The sequence below is a fragment of the Ictidomys tridecemlineatus genome, chromosome 5, assembly GCF_052094955.1.
Source record: "Ictidomys tridecemlineatus isolate mIctTri1 chromosome 5, mIctTri1.hap1, whole genome shotgun sequence".
Lineage (NCBI taxonomy): Eukaryota > Metazoa > Chordata > Mammalia > Rodentia > Sciuridae > Ictidomys > Ictidomys tridecemlineatus.
The window spans coordinates 140,302,168-140,321,838 of NC_135481.1; the positions used below are offsets into that span (position 1 = coordinate 140,302,168).

Below are 19,671 nucleotides of genomic sequence, written 5' to 3' on the forward strand. Positions count from 1 at the left end.
CAAGACAAAGAGAACAGTTAAGTGAGTTTATTGGAGAAAGATACTCTGTAAGAACACAGTGGGGACAGAACAAAGACATTTGCTTGCAGGTTCACAGTGGGTCTGGGATTATATGTGCTTCTGAGTCCTTTATTTGCCTTTGGCAGGCTTTTTGTTAGAGTGGATTGTGTTAAATGGGGGGTGATTGACAGATTACAATGCTTTGCCCATAATGCCTATCGCACAGGCACCAAATGCTCATTCCCCAGATGTTACATTAAATGCATGAGATACAAGTAATATATATGAGATAGGGGATTCTCCTTCCTAGATTATAGGTCAAACTTGAGGGTTTGTGTATACTCCTTGGGATGTTTGGACAATCTTTCCGAAAAAACAGTATCTTTCCACTTTGGGAAACTGTAGCCCCTGTGATAAAAGCAAGGGGGCAAGGCGACAGGGAGATCCTTAGCCTTATGTCAGCTCTGCTGATGGAGGCAGGGTCCCTAGTCTGTCCTACCTCACCATTTACCCTGTTGTTGCAACTGAAACATTTTCTCCTCTGAGGACATAACTGAGCTGTGAAGTCTTAGACGGGGGCTGTTTTCTCTGTCATACCTGATACCCCACACTTTAGCACTGTTGTCTTCCTTGATATTCATTGACCTTTCTAGACATTTTTCTCTCTCCTCACTAAAAACCCCACATCTGAGTCTTTTGTCATCAAAGTGTATCACTTCCTATGCATTCTTGTGGTGATCATCTGCCGGCCACCTGACTCATGCTCTCTCATATGTTAAGAATTTTAGTTCCAAATTCACTGTCACATTCCAACAGTATTTCTGTTATAATTCTTGGTGATTTCAATAGCTATTTCCCAATATCTTGTTCTCTAAATTCCTTCAAGTCTTCTCCAATGGACATTTTTTTTTTCTTTGCAAGTGCTGAGATGGAACCCAGGGCTTTGTACATGCTCGGCAAGTGCTCTACTACTGAGCTACACCTCCAGCCCTCTGTGTAAAAAAATTTAAAAAAAAATTTGAGACAGGTTCTCACTAAGTTGTCCAGGCTGTCCTCAAACTTGTGATCTTCCTTCCTCAGCCTCCTGAGTATCTGGAATTACAAGTGTGAGCCACCAGTCCTGGCCCTATAGCTTTTAATCAAACTGTCTCTAATTACCCTCTTGTCCTCACTGAACTTAATTTCAAGGCCCATTATCACAACCACTCTTTGTGTATGCCATCAATTTCCTCATGTCTTTCTGACTTTGCTGTAGTCTCCAAACCTAATTGCATCTAAGTTTTCATCAATCTGTCCCTGTCCCCTCTACGTGGTGGCTGGTGAGAAACACACTGTGCTGACTGGCTTCAATAAATTCATTCACTAAGGTCATCCACAAAGGGGGCCCTTTGTGCTGCCAGCCAGCATCCTGCTCTTCCCTGGACCATTCCCTCTCCCATTCTCCTCAATAACTATTTTGTGCATTATCTACTCTTCTCCATTTTCCAGCATCCCATCCCCATCCTCTCACTCAACATGGTGACCTCAGTTCCTCTTTCATTAAGAACAATAGAAACAACCAGAAAAGCACATCCTACCTCCACACCTACCTCCCTGATTGCCTCTGTGCTTCCATCTTCCCTGTGGCCCAGGCGGAGGTATCCTGTCCATTTGCACACTAGGTCTCATTCTCTCTCACCTCCCTGGGACAGCAGATTTTCTCTCTGCGTGGAACCATTCCCACCTGCACACAATGCGATCCTGACCCCACACATACCTTTCCTATTCTCTTTTTAGTAGAACTCACTGAATCTAATTCCTTAGTTCCCATCTGCACTTGAACCCACTTTGAGGAGGATTTGGTCCCTATCAATGTAGAAACATGCTCTTGTCTAGACAACTTGTGGCCCTCACTTACTTAATCCTGTGGTCAGATCTTAGTCCTCGGCTCTCCTGACCTGTTCACAGCCACTGTAGCCATTGACTACTTCCTTCTCCTTGATGTACTTTCTTTGCTGGACTTCTAGGCTACCCTTATCTCCTAGCTGCCTGCCGTCTCACTGGTTGCTGGCCATCGTTGAGTTCCCCCCATTTCCCTGACCTTTGAACACTGGAATATTTTGATGCTGGGTCCTTGAATTTCTACTCTGTTGCCACCCACTCCTTTGGGGATCTCATTCAGTTCCAACTTTAAATACCATTCTTCTTTTTGATGTTACCCTTAACGTGCGTCCATTATCCAGCCACATCTTACCACTTGTACTGCTACCATCCTGGACCAAGTTGTCAATATCACTCACTTGGAATATATGTAACAGCTTCTACCTGGTCTTTGTGATTTCTTTCATTGGATGGAGAGGCTATTGAAGATGGAGGGTTAGGAAAGGCTCTCTGAACTTGGGCTTGAATCCGGGCCAGCTATGCAAAGATCTGAACAATCAGCATTGATGAATCACTCAACTTGGATTCTTCCATCCAAACTGGAAGCTTTACTTCAATATTCTAGTAACTGTGGACAGAAAGGAAAATTCCTAACCTCAGTTTCCTCATCTGTTAAATGAACATATTAATATTCCTCATAAAGTTGGAATGGCAAACAGAAATTACTGTATATATCATCTAGTAAAGTAACTAGCACATGGCAGAGACTTCCCAGATGCTAGTTCCTTTGTCCTTTCCTTTCTCCTCTATACATTTGTTTCTGAATATTTTATGTGACATTTAGGAAAAAATTCCAATAGACTGGGAAAGTTAACCTATTCCCCGAAATTCATTCAGTTGAATGTGTTGCACACATAAAGGATTAGAAAAGTCTAGCATGGTGATTCCAGGTTGTTTTCTACTGGACAACAAGGTAAAGCCAAAGGTTTTCTTGTGCCAAGAAGTACTTAGCTCTCATAGAAAATGTTTACACAATTGGAGGTCTCCAAGCATCAAGATGTCATATAAATAATTTGCCCAACTTTCCCAATGCATTTGATTTCATAGGATGTGCAGACAGATATCCTGATGTTCTTCCATGATCTGATATCCAAGTGAGCCTTCCCTAGGGGATTCCCATGATTCCCTTATCACATTTACCACTTGTGAGCCTGTGAATCCTAGACCCTAATCCAGGAGAGTATCATCTTTCAAGAAGATATATTTTATTAAATAATAAAGAAATGGAAAGGAGTTGTCAGGAATTTTCTGTTAGAAATTGTAAGTAGAATGGAATAGTCTAGTTGGGACATGCTGATTTTTATCCCTGCAAAGCAAATGTATACAGTCAAATAAATATTTGAATGGTTGCAGGAAAAGGGATCTCAGAATCCTCTCAGCATAATTAATGCATTTAATGTCTATGTATTCAAGCAAAGAAAGCTAGAAATGGCTTCTTTGTCTTTGGTTAATTGCTGAATAAAGATGATCATCCAAGCAGGGGCCTCTTTTTTCACATTATCACTATAAGCCAGTGCAATCTGATTGTGTGCCTCCTCCTCCCACTGCCTCTGGTGCAGAGAGGAAATATCTTGTCTGTCTGAGGATAAAATCATCTGGAGCTGGCGATAGGTTTATGATATGTGTCAGCTCCCTGGAAGAAAATCTGGTATTGCATCTCAGGAACCACAAAGCTGTTGATCCCTTTTCACCTTATGATTCTGTTTCTATTTTGAGCAAATAACCAGAATTGCAGATGAGGATATTATGCACAAAGATGTCCTTTGCTGAGTTACTTATGAAGTGGAAAAAACAGAGTAGGAAACTTCCAATATAGAATGGTCTCAACCAAGTCAATACAGTTTGATGTAAACATATAAATACAAAAATAAAACATGCGGCCTGGGATTGTGACTCAGTGGTAGAGCACTTGCCTTGCACTGGGTTAGATCCTCAGCACTACATAAAAATAAATAAACAAAATAAAATTATTGTGTTCATCTATAACTAAAAAACATTAAAAACAACAACAACAACAAACAAACATTCAGGGCTGGGGATATAGCTCAGCTGGAAGAGTGCTTGCCTTCCATGCACAAGGCCCTGGGTTCAATCCTCAGGACCACAAACAAACAAACAAACAAAAACAAACAAACAAACACACTAACAACAGCTGTCCTTCAATGGTGATGTGATGGATAGTTTTTGTTTTACCTTTTATTTGTTTCAGGTATATTTTCAGATTTTTCTATAATAAATATGAATTTTTATATCATTTATTTTTCTATTGAACAAATGTTAATGGAGCACCTACTATGTGCTTTGTATGTGCTAAATGCAAGACACAATAAGGAACGCAACTTAGAACTAACCCTGTCCCCACCTCCAGTAATTGACAGTCAACAGACCTTGATAAGCATTGAACCAATAGATATCTACTAGCAAATAGAGATATATGATATGAAGAGATGGACCAATATATTATGAAAAGAGGAGCAGAGATGACTGAATTTTGTTTAGAACAAGGTTCAGCAAACAATGATCCACAAACCCGTGATCTTCTTTTAGTTTTACATATTAAAGGGTTGCAAATTTTAAAAATTTTAAAAATTATCCACAATAATTGTACATATTTATAGGATACACTGTGATAATTTGACATACAAACACACTACATAATGGAAATCAGGCTAACTAGCATTTTCATCTCTTTAATCATTGATCATTTTGCTGTGTTGAGAATCTTTGGCATCTTCTCTTCTAGTTCTTTATGAAACAAACTACGTTGCTGTGAAATATAGTCACCCTTCAATGCTGTGGAACACTAGAATAGTCCTCTTGGGTGTGTTTTAGTATAAAGGGTTAGATATTTTATTTACTTTTGTTACTGAGGATTGAACTGAGGGGTGCTTTAACACTGAGTCACATTCCACCCCCTGCTCCTTTTTTTTTAAAAAAAATTTTGAGAACACGGTCTAAGTTGCTGAGTCTGACCTCAAACGTGCAATCCTCCTCCTTCAGCCTCCTGAGTTGCTGGGATAATAAGCATGCACCACCTCACCTGACAAGGGTTGTAAATTTTAAAAGGAGGAAGAAAAGGTGACAGAGACTATCAGAGGTATACAAAACGATTATTTATGAGTAAAATATTTACTTTCTGGCCCTTTACAGAAAATGTTTGATGAGGCCCAGTTTCGAACATCAGAGTTGCCTCTCTAAGTGAAGATAACATTTAACCAGAGAATTTGACAAACACAGAGTTAGAAAGATAATTCCCTGAAAGTTTTGTTAGAGAAAATTTGAAAACTATTTTAGTCAAAGAAAGGTTTTTATTGGAATCTGGCTCCTTCTCCAGGTAGAGAGAAAGGGAAGTCTATTTAAAGGGCATGTTGCTAAAAATAAGTTTCGTCTGCTCTTCTGGATCCTCTTTCTTCAGATTCCTGTAATATATGGCTGGTTTGACTTTAACACGCCACCACCTTATTTTCACTTTTCTGAGCCACACTACTGATAACAATAGCAGTTGTTATTGACTGTGGAGGTACGTGGTGGCAGGCATCCTGCTCAGTACTTCCAACCCCTTCCTCTATGTAATCCTAACGACTCTGCAGGATGAGGACTGTGGTCTGAGTCTTACAAAGGGCAGCAATGGCCAGGGGAACTGAGTGGGCTGCCTGTGGTTGTGCAGCTGGTGATCCTGGAGCCCAGAACCCACCAGACACCACCATCTGCTTTACACCTGGCTCTTCCTTTCATGGTTCCCGTCAGCACAGGCTCCTCCCTCTTCCAAGGAGGGGTAGTCCATTTCCTCTGTTGCTTTATCACCAATTAAAAACTTTTCCCAATCCCTCCAAAAAAAAAAAATGAATAAGTAAAATAAATGGATTGTGTCCATCTACTAAAATAAAAATATTTTTTTAAAAACTCTGTAATCCTAACTATTCTAGAGCCTGAGGCAGGAGGATCACAGCTTGGGCAATTTAGTGAGACCCTGTCTCAAAAATAAAAAAGGCTGAGGATGTAGCTTAGTGGTAGTAGAGTCCCCCTGGGCTCAATATCTAGTACTGCAAAACAAACACAAAGCAAAAACAAAACAATACTAATATATTAAGAGAAAAGCTAGGGCTGGTGTTATGGCTCAGTGGTAGAGTGCCCTTAGGTTCAATCCCAAATAGAAGAAGAAGAAGAAGGAAAAAAAAAAAAAAAGCTTTTCCCATCTCTCTATACCCTTTCCCTTTGATTTCATCCTCTCTGCTCTGCAAGTTACGATCATAGTTTTTAATTTCCTTAAAAATTCAGTGTATTGGGGACATTTCCCTAATATACCACTCAACTTGTTGAGCAGAATTGAAGGATGATAGTTCCTAGCTTTCCCCTCATCTGCTTCATGTAATTTTTGATAACTCCATTGCACTCTAATTTTCTAAATTTATTGCCTTAATTTCTTCAGCTAAAGACAGATTTTAAATGAGTTTAATAGCACAGCCATTTCAGAGGCATCATCAATTTCACATTTTCCTTCCCTGGTGGAAAGACTCATTTTTCTTCCATTCCTCCTTTCCCAGCCTCCAAAGACAGCATTTGAGAAGCTCTCCTTGTTCTCTCTGGTGCTTCTGTGCCTTGGACAGGGAGGTTTGCTAACAAAACCACTAGGCTCAGAACCAGGAGACCAGGGATCAGGGACAGCAGATATTGGTCCATTGTCAAGGTTCTGGGCGAGTCACTGACCTTTCTGGGGCTCAACCTCTTCTTCTGGTAAAGCTGAGGGGTTGGATTCCATATCTGATTTCTAATGTTGGTTCATCTGCCCCTGTGTCTGGGTCAGCCATGGCATGGTTAGGAGACAGAACTCATGCTAGTGACTTTGGAATAAAATATTAATGGGGTAAGTGAAATATTTTTAGAAAGTATCACTAAGAAAGTGAAAGCAGCAAGCAGCTACCACCACTAGGGCTGCAGAAATCAAGAGAAGGGATTGGAATTATTGTAATTTGGCAGCTCAGAGAAGGTGCCCCAAGGAGCGGCAGCTCAGATTGCAGAAGAGGGGCCCCAGCTTGGCCGGTGCTGGTGTGGGAGAGGAGGGTGGGGCACACTGTGGCTTCTATTCATTGCATTCAGCTGCTGCCTTGGAAAGGCATTGCTGCTGCCAGGGTGAAGAAGTAATCTCGGTAAGTCTTAGTTTTTTAGGAGAAGAAAGCACAGTTGCTTTCTTCCTCCTTCACCGTTGGAGCCGCTGTCTCATGTCCTATTGGCAGATCCTTGTGGGGAGCAGCAGGTAAAGTCAGAATCTAAAAGTAGGGTCTAGAAGGGTGGCTTTTACTTGTCAAACAGAGGTGTTGAAGATTGCCTTACTGGAGTAAAATAAAAATGAATTTTTTTTTGGATAATAATGTTTTTCTCCAAGTTGGGGGCCAAGGTAGAGCAGGTAGAGATTGGTTCTTAGCCAATCTCTGGACTACACCTTTAATTTTCCCCTTTCTTTCCCTCCAATTTATGGACCTATGCAAGCATCCATTTGTGTACCCACACATGGCATACATCCATACATGGGCGTGTTTTTTCTCCTCTTTCTCTCCTCTCTCTCTCTCTCTCTCTCTCTCTCTCTCTCTCTCTCTCTGTCTCTCTCTCTCTCTCTCTCTCTGACACATACATACAGAGCCATTTATCATTTTTATGTTATGGCCTCTTTTCTACACTTCAGCCTCAGTCCCTCACTGGGTTCTCCCACATGAACTATGCTTTGCTTACACTAGACTATACTAATAGTTGCCCAAACGTATCAGGCTTTCTTTGTGCCTTCCTGTCTTTGCACTTGCTGTCTGCCACTTCCCTGAGTGCACTCCCCCAATCACTGAATGGAAACTTAGGTTTTGTTTTTCCTTCAAGAATAACTCAATGACTCTCTTGGGAGCCTTCCCACATTGAGTGTGATATATCTAAGTTATGCTCCTTCTCTGTGTCTTAGTAACAATTGACACATACCTTTATTGGAGCACTTTTTCTCACTTGGTGATAATAATTATACATTTAATTGTTTCTCTCCTTGGATGAAAGGAAGCCACTTAGCAAGCAGTCCTGAAGTTGAGCAAAGAAAGAATGAATTAATGTAGAGCTGAGAAATCTGGTACTATTAGTACCATTAGTACTATAAAGATCAATAAAGTGTAATAGTTAAAGCATGGAGTTGGTTATTTGAAAAGACAAACAATGTTATTTGTTGACAAACTTAGTTCAACTAAGAAAAAGAGAGAAGACTTAAATGAAATCACAAATGAGAGAGGAGACATTATAAAAATATGAAAGATCATGAGAGTAATGTGAACAATTTTACAGAAACAAATTGGATAACTCAGAAGGAATGGATGAATTCCCAGAAATATACAATCTGCCAAGTCAGAATCATAAAGAAATTAAAAAAAAAACAAACTGAAAGACCAAACATGAGTAAGAAGTTTGAGTCTGTATTCAAAGACATCTCAACAAAGAAAAACACAGGACCAGATGGCTCCATTGGCAAATTCTACCCAATATTTGAGGAAAAATTAATGCCAATCCTTCTCAAACTCTTTCAAAAAATTGAAGAGGATGAAACACTTCCAAATTCATTTTACAAGGCCAGCATTACTCTGATACTAAAGCCAGACAAATACACTACAAGGAAAGAAAATTATAAGCCAATATTACTGATAACATAGATGCAAAAATTCTCAACAAAATACTAGCAAGTCAAATTCAACACCACATTAAAAGGATCACACACCACGATCAATTGAGATTTATCCCTGAAATGCAAGGATGGTTCAACAAATGTGTGTCAATAAACACTGTATACCACATTAACAGAATGAAAAATAAAAATCATAAGATCATCTCAATAGCTGCAGAAAAAGCACAAAATTAAACATCTTTCCATGATTAAAATCTTTCAGAAAATCAGGTATAGAAGGAACGTACCTCAAAATAACAAAGACTATATATAACAAACCCAGAGTTAATATCATACTCAATGGTGAAAAGTTGAAAATCTCTCTTCTAAGATCAAGATCAAGGTGAGAATGCCCATTCTTACCACTTCTGTCAAACCCAGTATTGGGATTTCAAGCCAGAGCAATTAGACAAGAAAGAGAAATAAAAATTATCAAAATGAAAAGGAGGATGTAAAATTGTTTCCAAATGACATGATCTTACATACAGGAAACTCTTGACTTCATCCAAAAATGTCAGAACTTATAAACAAATTCATTAAAGTTGCAGGATGGGAAACTAACAGGCAAAAATCAGTATGATTTCTAAATACTAACAGTGAACTATCTGAAAAAGGAACCAAGAAAACAATGCCATTTATAATATCCTCAATGGGAATAAATTTAAGGAAATGAAAGATCTATACATTGAGAACTACAAAATATTGAAATACAAAATATTGAAGAAGAAGCATATAAATGGAAAAATACCCTGTGTTTATGGATTAGAAGAATTAATGCTGTTAAATTAAAAAGACACCAAGTAGACAAAGCAATGTTGAGCTAAAAGATCAAAGCCGAGGATTGAGGGTGTAGCTCAGTGGTAGAGCTCTTGCTCAGCATGCAGAAGGCCCTGGGTTCAATCCACTGCAAAACAAGACAAAAAAAACAAATCTTATGGCATCAACACTACCTGATTTCAAATATAGTTTGATTACTATAGTAAACAAAATAGCATAGGATTGACATAAAATATATATAGACCAATGGAAGAAATTTATGGTTAATTGCTATATGATAAAATTTGCCAAGAAAATACAACAAAAAGTACAACCTCTTCCAATCAATGGAATTGAGAACACTGGATACCCTCATGCAGAATTAAATTGGACACACCTCACATTATATTCAAATTATGTTACATTCCCTTAAGAAAACTAAACATTGATTATAGCTCCCAGAAGCGTCTCTATGGATGTGTAATGATAGTCCACCCTGTAGGCAATTGCTCTTTTACACTTGTACCATATCCTTCCTTCCCAACCTTTCCCCTACCGACGTTGCCACTCTTTACGTTGAAAATTCTCTCTCCTTAAATATCACCCCTAGGGTGAGGACTTTTTTTTTTTTGTACAAACATTTTTTCTTGATTCAAAGTAAAATTACAGCCTTTTGTTTGAGAATTAGGCATTTAAAACAATCTTCTTTAGGAGGGGAACATCTGTCTGAGCTTCAGTTTATCTATGTTGGTTTGTATACACAGATATAAACCTGGTGAGGTTATTGTTGTTGGACTAACATAAAAGGTCATATTTGTATAGAATTGTTAATTTTCCATGAATATCTTGTCACATTTTTTTTTTGTGTCTATGATATAGAATTTCTAGGATGGGTAAAAAGGGGCATTGGATTTTCTAAACATCAAATGGTCTCTAATGTCTTATCTTTTCTCTCCATCTTCTCCCTTTCTTTCTCTGTCTTACAGGACTGATAGTCTACCTAGGAATGATGGCGGGGGCCTTCATTCTGGGGGGCCTGGCTGATAAGCTGGGAAGAAAGAGAGTCCTCAGCATGTCTCTGGCCATCAATGCCTCCTTCGCCTCCCTCTCCTCCTTTGTGCAGGGATATGGAGCCTTCCTCTTCTGCCGACTCATCTCAGGCATAGGGTATGACTCAGAGACCTTGGGCTGGTCCCTCTGAGACCAAGGGTCTAGGCACTTGGGTTCTCTAGCTGTGTGTGCTACCTCCAGAAAGCTCTGGATTGTTTGTGATTGACTTTCAAGACACCATATTAAGGTTGAACATTAGGAAAAATAAGGGTTAGGGCTAGCAATTGTAAAGTCAGTGTATAAAGTCAAAAGATTGCTTCCCATAGGTAGAGAGGAACTGCCTGACTGGTCTGTCACATTCCTGGGTTATTTCACCACAGGGCCTAAGGGTGGGGTCTGAGGTAACTTGGTTCCTGTTATGACCATTTTCAGTATATAACTTGATTCTCTCTTTCTGGCATTTTCCTTTCTGCAGCATTGGAGGCTCTCTGCCGATTGTTTTTGCCTATTTTTCTGAATTCTTATCTCGAGAGAAGCGTGGAGAACATCTCAGTTGGCTGGGCATCTTCTGGATGACTGGGGGCATCTACGCATCTGCCATGGCTTGGAGCATCATTCCACACTATGGTGAGTCATAGGCTTAAAAAATGCCCACGGGGCCCTGTTTCTATGGTACCTGCACCCAAACAACCTTTCCTGTTCTCAGCTTCATTCCCAGTATTCACACAAGGTTCCTAAATGTGACTTTGATCTTCCTAAGGAACTAACGCTGCAGACATATTGTTAATTTCAACGTCCATGACCTTTTACACATAGTATACTCTGTCCTCCCTCTTTACCTCTGTTCCTTTTTATCTCCCCTTTTTTATCCTTCTTTTTATCTGAAAGGATTTCACACTTCATGTCCTCCAGCCAGCCCTCCTCCCTCCAGGGTTAGGCATTGGTAACCCCATTTTATAGATGACAGATGTAACAAAAGCCAAGAGCAGCCCTTGTCCAAGGTCATGCCCCTGGCTTAAGATGGGGCGGGGGTTAGGATGCCAAGCCTCCTTCAGGTGCAGGACACTTGCACACTTTCCACTCTGATACCTGCTGTCATTCTTGTTTGGCTGCACAGTGAAGCAGCCCTTGGAGACAAGGTCATGGTTTTAGCTGGGACAATTTTATTACCTTGGATAGTTGTAAAAACTGTATTCTTTAAATAGAGATCTGCCAACATTAACATTTACGATTTGGTTTTCTCAACAGTAAATTAGGGAGGAGGCAGAAGTTTTGAATTTTATTATGAATATAACTGGTCACGCCATCAGCATCCTTCAAAATCATTTTTGGTAAACCATGGATTATGAGTCTCATCTTTGCCATGATTTAGAATCCTGAGGACCCTGAGCTAATCTTGTCCCTGAAGATAACCAACATTACCTCCCATTCACCTTCTTGTTTTATACCTGATACTCTCAGCTAGGTGTTCTGAGATAATGGAGGCTCAGTCGTATATCTTTTTAGAAAGCTTTAAAGCGAACAATACCTACTGTATTAGTCTAAGGTGATATTGGGTGCGTTACTGCAATAAACTGATAGGCCCTGAAATCCCAGTGGTTTAATACAATAAAAGTAAAGTCTGACTGCTGTTTCTGTCCTGTTGGTGGCTCTGCTCCATCAGTAATTCTGGGGCTCATGCTCTGCCATCATGCGATGCCACCTTCTTTAACACATGGCTTACAAGGTCTCTGGTTTGGCAAGAGAATATGAGCAGTTGTCTGTTTGTATGTTGGTGTTTTAAAAGTTAGGCCAGGAATTAGAGCACAGCGTCTCTGCTCATACTCTACTGGCCCCACATTTGTGATATGACCACATGCTATTGTAATGACAGTGGCACACAATCTAGCTGTGTGTGCAGAATGTGGGGGAAAGGGGTGTGAGAACATCATGTAGCCTTTGCTATATCTACTTTTTGATTACCTGTTGGGTTTTGTATCAGAAACAGAGAAGAAATATGAATAGTGAAATAAAGATTGAAGAATTTCCAGCTAATTCTGGCACTAGGCAGTTCTCTATGATTTTAGGCACATAAATGTATATTCCTAATATCAGGTTCTGCATTCTACCCTTTACTCAAATGTACTGTTTAATTTTCCATGTGAGAAATCGCTTTTTTTTTTTTTGGTTACAATTCTTGACATAACATCACTTCCTCTGTTAACTGCTCCAAATGTGTTAAAACTAAGAAATGATTGCCACCTTTAAATGAAGTGATTGAAAAGCCTTTAGGAGGAGGGGAGAAAATTGAATGAAGTCAAATCCATATAGTGGTGTTATGTGATACGGGACAAGTCACTCCATCTTTTCAGCCTTTGTACCTTCACCTATAAAATAGAGAGGGGGAGAGAAGGGAAAAGAACTAACTGTGGGATCATTATAGGATCATGGAATCACATGTTGGAAGAATGCGAAGTTTCAGCACTTCCTGGGATGCAAAGGAGTGTTGAGAACATTTTCAATTTGGTTCCAGTACTTGGATAGCTTCCTTCCCCGGAAGCAGTAGCTACTCCAGGCTTTCTGTTTGCATACTGTCCTTGAGCAAAGGAAGCACGCCCTTGCCTTCAAGCAATGAGTGAAAGTCTTTGACTTCCTTTCAATTGGATCATGTGCCCACCTCAGCCATCAATATACCACAGAGAATGCAGTTCTTGAATGGTTTAGATATAGTTTCTCATCCCTGGAATTGGGGTGGGGTCAGTCTCATGTCCTGTAGTGGGAAAGGAAAGGCAGGGAGGGTGTTGTGAAGGCAGGCAACAATCCATGGTACTCCCTACAAACTAGAGATTATACTTACTCCAGTATCAGAGTACCTTATTTCTAAGAAAGCATTGAAACAATTCAGGTTGGATTGAATGAGAGCCCATGGTAGAGGGACCGTATGGATGCTGGCTGACCACTGCTGTTTTGAGGGCAGAGCTTGTGGTTAAATACTTTACCTCAAGTGGACAGGACGTATCCCTGTTTGTATGCCTTATGAAATCTGTGACTTTGACACTGTATTTGAAAATAGAGGCTTAATCAAATAGCCATCAGCTTGGTGAAAACCTATTTTAGAAATATGATGGACTAGAATTACAATATAACAAGAGTGATTATTTATTTTAAGCCTCCTTTTACTAGGACCAGATGTTTTTGTCCACAGGGAACCAGACATGTGATGATATTTCTCAATGTGCTTAAGTTATTAATCCTCTAACAAACGCAAGGGTGACTACAAAAAGGAGACTGATGTTTGTGTACAGCTTGTGTAACCCACATAATTGCTTTTGCAAGAATGAATGATGGGAGGTCTTGGCACCAGAAATTTGAGTGACTGACTCATTGAGTGAGAAAATTACGAAACTCAGAATGTTTTCCTGGGATCTCATGGGCATAGCCCAGAAAAAGAGAGATATATTATGGAAGATTAATTCTCATTGTAGCCAGCATCACCAGATGTTTGTGAAATCCTGACAGAAAAGTAGGGCAAGCTAAAAGATCAGTGAACAGAACAATCCCTGCCTCCAAATTAATATTGTTCCAAATATTTGGAGGCAATTCACCATTTAATTTTATTCAATTTAAGGTCCCAAGGATGTGCCTAATGAATGCAATAAATGCAGATTACTGAAGTCACCCTAAAAACCACAGAGGCATGAGGGATAATGGATTTTGGATAATTTACACATATTATCATAAAGAAAAACAATTTCTGAGGCAGAATACTTTATAAGCATACCTGCTTCTGCTCCCTTTCCTGGTTATCCATCTAAGCTTGACTACCGTGCAGTTCTAATCAACATTACTTCTAATGATGCTAGAGCAGTTTTTGGACATGAGCTGAGAATGTGTCAGTATTGCTGTGGTTTTTATCTTCCTCTTTCTAGTGTTACTCCCAGGAGAATGGAAGGGCTTTTTAATTAAAATTAAAACAAATAAACAAAGCCCTGTGAGATGAAAAGCAACCAAGCTGTGCAAAATCTGATTGTGTTGGATGAGGTGTGTTCTCTGTTGCTGGGGCCGTATGTGCTTGAGTGGCCACAGTCCCACATTTTGCTACCTGGTTTCTTTCTTCTTAGTCTTTTAATTGTGCAGAGTAGGAAATACCCGCAGGAGCAGCCCATATTATTTAGGAGTAAACAAACTGTGGCAAACAAATAGAAGCCCAAGGGGGAGCCAATGAAAATTCAAGAGGTTAGTTTCCCCCACTGGAATAAGTCAGAAAGTACAGTTTTAAGTAAAAGAACTAGAACTTATATATCCAAATAATTATTACCCTCTAAAATTTAGGAATGGTTGTATTTATGTCATTTTGATTTACAAAAATACTGTTTGAATTGTCTTTGGAGATGCGTTGAGTGGGATCATTTTATTTTATAATCTCAGGCTTTTCTTTTTTAAAAAAATTCTTTTGCTGATATTTGCTGAAGTTCATCCATTTTGTCTATTTTATTCAACATCTTTGGCACTAAATGTCATTCAGCTATTTTGAAAACAGCAGTTGAATTTTTCATGGGTTGCTAGGAGGTTTGCTCTTAGTAGATTTGTGGAAGTACTATTACCTGCCTTCTACACTTGGGAAAACCCATCATTATCATTTGGTGTGATAAACTCAGGATCTGAATTCTGACCTAAATGATTGTAAAAGTCCAGGGTCTTCCTTTTGTGTTATGGCTCCTCAGAAGAGGAAAGTTAGCTACCCATGAGGTATTAAAGAATAATGCTTGAAAGTAACTTCTGAATATGAATTTTAGTAATACATTGTAGAATGAGAGTTGCTTTCCCTTTTCAGTGACGGTGAACTTTATTTGAGTGAATCAGTCCACTTTATTATAAAAAGTATATATATATTACATTACAGTGTTTTTAAAAGTTTGGTCCCTAATTCTTTGCATTGAAATCACTTGGAGCTGTTATTACCTTTTTAAAAATAATATATATATATATATATATATATATATATATATATACACACACACACACACACACACACACATACACACACACTCAAACAAATATATATATATATATACACACACATATGAATATTACAAATATATAATTATATATATTTGTAGAATGGACACAATTACAATTTTATTTATTTTTATGTGGTGCTGAGGATTGAACCCAGTGCCTCACCTGTGCTCTACCACTGAGCTACAGCCCCAACCCTGGCATTACCTTTTGACCTGGGTGAGAGGCATCCTTAAGCCCTGGGCCACATTAAGACCTCTTTGGTCTTCCAATAAAATGAGGGGTTCCTTGGGCCTTGACTTCCTGCTCCTAATCAGATCATGCTGCCGCAGTCTGGCTGGACACAAAATCACGAGCCACTCACAGCCTTGTAGATTCAAACAGCAATTCTTTATTCCCGAACTCACAGGGGCACTCTACACACGTTCTGGGGAAATTCACGTTCTGGGCAAAATCTACGTACTCCACCAGGCTCTGAATCCCAAATACTCTCTGAATCCCACAGAACTCAAAGAGAACTCAAGGAGCGGGCATGCCTGAGGCAGCAGGATACGCCCTATTCCCAGCAGGGTACATCTTAAACCTGGAACCGCCCTAAACCCAAGGAGCAGGATACTCCCTAAAACCTGATCCGCCCTAAACCCAGATCCGCCCTGGTCCTTGAGCAAGGTCACCTTACTCAAGCATACATGCAATGTCACTGCAAATGACCTGGGTCCAAAGGCAAGCCCATTTCCACAATGGAGAGTCCTTCCTCTAAGCAACATGGGGTAGGCTGACAAGAAAATTTCGATGCGTCATTCCTACTTGGCAATGGCTCTCAGCATCATGCTATGGACACTCAGGATCCAGCCTTCCCACTAAATTCAAGGGATCAAGGCAAGAGTGTCCCTTCTTATCATGGTGATATGTCCCTACATGTTGGCAGGGGGCCCCTGTTCTGCAGAAGAGTTGGAGGAGAAAGAGAAGTTCTTCTGACAAAAGTGGATGTAATTATGGGCCGAGCCATCTTGTCAAAGCAGGTGGATAGAACATCTTTTATGTAAATTCATTCACTTGAAATTAAGTACCCATATAGAAATATGGGGTTTTGTTTCTACTTGTACTCTTATCCAAGGCTTTGTAAATGTCAGGCCATCTAGACATAGGGATTTGTCCAAATGCAGAGGATTCCCAGGTTCCATCCTAGAATTAGGACTCATAAACTTTGGGGGTGCCGCTGGGGAGGTGGCATGTTAACCAGCTGCCCAGGCCATACCTGGAACCGCCTGTACCCTCAAGTTGAGAGCTGGTGCTTCTGAGTTCAGTCTTCTGCAGTGGAAAGACTGCCGGAAATCCTCTGCTTCTTTACAGGCTGGGGGTTCAGCATGGGGACCAATTACCACTTCCACAGCTGGAGGGTATTTGTCATTGTGTGCGCTCTGCCTTGCACGGTGTCCATGGTGGCCCTGAAGTTCATGCCAGAGAGCCCCAGGTTTCTGCTAGAGGTGAGTCTGTGCCTCCTCATGGCACAAAAGCCACATCCTTGCTTCTTTCAGCCCTGGTTTCACTCCTCTCCTCAGTGCATGCTGCAAACCTACCCATGTGGGCCAATGTTAGCCCATAACTGACAGTGGCTTCCCTCCTGTTGGTGATTGGGGCAGGCTGTGGGTTCATGGCCCATGGATACTTCAGGGCCCAGGAGGTCATGAAGTGCAGCTCAGGAGCCCTATCTGAGGCTGGGCAGTGGTAGGGGGGCAGCTCCTGAGCTGCCTGGTGGTGCCCACTCCCCATAGAGGTCCTGGTGAGGAGGCTCTTTAAAGCCGTGTGCTGTTTTTCCTATGTGGCTGCAGTGAGCTCCGTGGGAAACCTCTTCCCAGGGTCTTCAGGACTCTTAGCTATGCAGGCCCCTCCCCCCTGGAAAACTGCCCTTTGGTCCTGGAGAGACGTCTGTAGAAGTCTTCCAAGTTTGGGGGGATTCTTTGTGCTTGCAGTGGTTCAGATAGAGCAGGAGCTGTCAAAGGGGCAGAAGGACTCTGAGGCTTCCACAGAACAAGTCCTTTTATCTGCCTGCTTCTGGAGCTTTCTGCACAGTGATCCTCCACACTGAATTTCCTCCTGCCTCCCGTTGATCAGGCAGATGCAGCGGGGAGTCATCTTGAAATTCACCTTTTCTTATGTATTTGTTTTTTGGGGGCAGCTATAATAAAATGCCACAAATGGAATGACTTAAAATAACAAACTTATGTCACAGATCTGGAAGCACAAGATGCCAGACCAAGGTATCTGTAGGGCCAGGCTCTCTCTGAAATCTGCAGGGGAGCATCCTTCCAGATTCTAGTGGTCTACAGGCAATTTTGCTGTCCCTTGGTCTGCGGCTGCATCTCTGAAATTACAGCCTTTGTCACCACATGGAATTCTCCCTGTGTGTCTCTTGTCTTCACATGACTTTTTTTAAAAAGAATTTGTTTTTTTGTAGTCGCAGATGGACAGATGCCTTTATTTTATTTGTTTATTTTTATATGGTGCTGAGGATCTAACCCAGTGCCTCACCCATGATGCTAGGCAAGTGCTCTACCACTGAGCCACAGTCTCAGTCCCTTCACGTGACATTTTCTTATAAGGGTACCAGTTACATTGGGTTAGCAGCCCACTTGCTCCTGGATGGTCTTGTCTTAACTAATTACATCTGCAGAAACCCTCTTTGCAAATGAGGCCACATTCTGAGGTACTGGGTTGAGGACTACAACCCATAACATGTAGCTTCTTTGATTTATCTACTCAGTGAGGAACATGGCTCTTACCTCTTGGTCTAGTCAATGTTATTAAAAACTGCAAGTATTATTCCTAGAAGGTGATGATAGTAATAATACCAGGCATCTGCACCTTGAAGCACAACTTTATTCTCCTCCCAAGATGGGCTGGGGATGGAAACTTGTCTTAGTCTTTCCCAAGTCCTTCCTAGTATAAAAAGTTGGTGTCCAATCCCTCTGACCCGGGCCTCAGTACCCTTTATTATCCTCCATAGACCTCATGAACAGAAAGCACCTTCAACGATGGATTTTCTTGTCTCTTTCCTTGGTTTTACCAGATGGGCAAACATGATGAAGCCTGGATGATTCTTAAGCAGGTCCATGACACCAACATGAGGGCCAAGGGGACCCCAGAGAAGGTGTTCACGGTGAGTGTGCAGTTCCTGAGCCCACATGGGGGTCACACTGCTTCTGTGAGGTTTGCTCATGACTAAAAATAATTTTATTATACAAGCACATAACTGAAATTTGTCAAGAGAAAAAAAGCCCTGATAGTCCTGTCACTTTGTCATAATTATTCTTTGTATTGTAATAGTATCTTTCTAGGTTTTTCCCTGGTTAGTGTTGTTTAAAAAAAAAAAAAAGATAATAGCAAAAACTAGCTCTATTTGTGTGGGTGTAAGCATACATGTGCATATTTAGATATACATAGTTAGCAGCACTCATAAGCATTTTATATGTTGCCTCATAGTATTCATAATGCTCATCTTAATGCATGTTAATGTTAGGAACGTTAGCACGATTTTCCTGAATGTCCCTAAAATGTTCGAGTTTTATTTACCCTTTTAATTACCTTGTTTCTGCAAATGTTATTGCAATGAAACTTCACAGGCATATAATTATCCCCTTCATTTTCTGAGTTTGTTTTCTAAGAGTAGATTCCTAGAAAGAAAATGTCCGGTTCATAGTGCATGGGTATTTTTACAGTTTGTGAGTTATATCTCCAAATTATATTCCATTGGGGTTATGCAACTCTATGGTGCCACCAGAAACAGGGTATCCATTTCTCTACACATTTACCAGCATTGGTCATTAGCCAGTGTTGTTTCTTGCTAAGATGTCGTGTTGCAGAGATGCTGTGCTCCTGCCTGCTATGCTCTGTGCTCTGTGGCCAACCACAAGGAATGCCTATGCCAGGCAGCTCTGTGCACTGTTCCTGTAACTTCCTTTAAGCCCTACTTCAAACCCCTTTCCTCAGGAAGCCTTCCTGGATGAACTCCCACCTTCTTCTGATTCAATGCTTTTGATTCTTTGGCTTCCATAATTTAAGTCTAGAGTAAAATGTTTGCCCTTGATAACCTGATGCTTAACACTCCTGATTCTCAGATGGAATCCCAGGATGGCTATGCATCTGCATCCGGACCCAGGCAGTGTGGGTCCAAATCTTGGTTGGTTTTAATATTTTTTAGCTGTGTGGCCTTTGGCAAAGCACTCTCCGTACTTGTTTCATCATTGGGAAAAGCAAGAAAA

At 40.6% G+C, this 19,671-nt stretch overlaps 1 protein-coding gene across 6 annotated transcripts in view; it reads left to right on the top strand.

Annotated features, from left to right (window-relative positions):
- The window catches only part of LOC101964356 (synaptic vesicle glycoprotein 2B), a 171,432-nt gene that overhangs the window by 121,550 nt on the left and 30,211 nt on the right, over window positions 1-19,671 (top strand). For all 6 annotated transcript variants that reach the window (XM_005320110.5, XM_040275278.2, XM_078051207.1 and 3 more), the window contains 4 exons: window positions 10,348-10,528; window positions 10,887-11,038; window positions 16,763-16,896; window positions 18,480-18,569. In XM_005320110.5, the coding sequence (XP_005320167.1) occupies window positions 10,348-10,528; window positions 10,887-11,038; window positions 16,763-16,896; window positions 18,480-18,569 (557 nt within the window). The remainder of the gene's footprint in view (window positions 1-10,347; window positions 10,529-10,886; window positions 11,039-16,762; window positions 16,897-18,479; window positions 18,570-19,671) is intronic.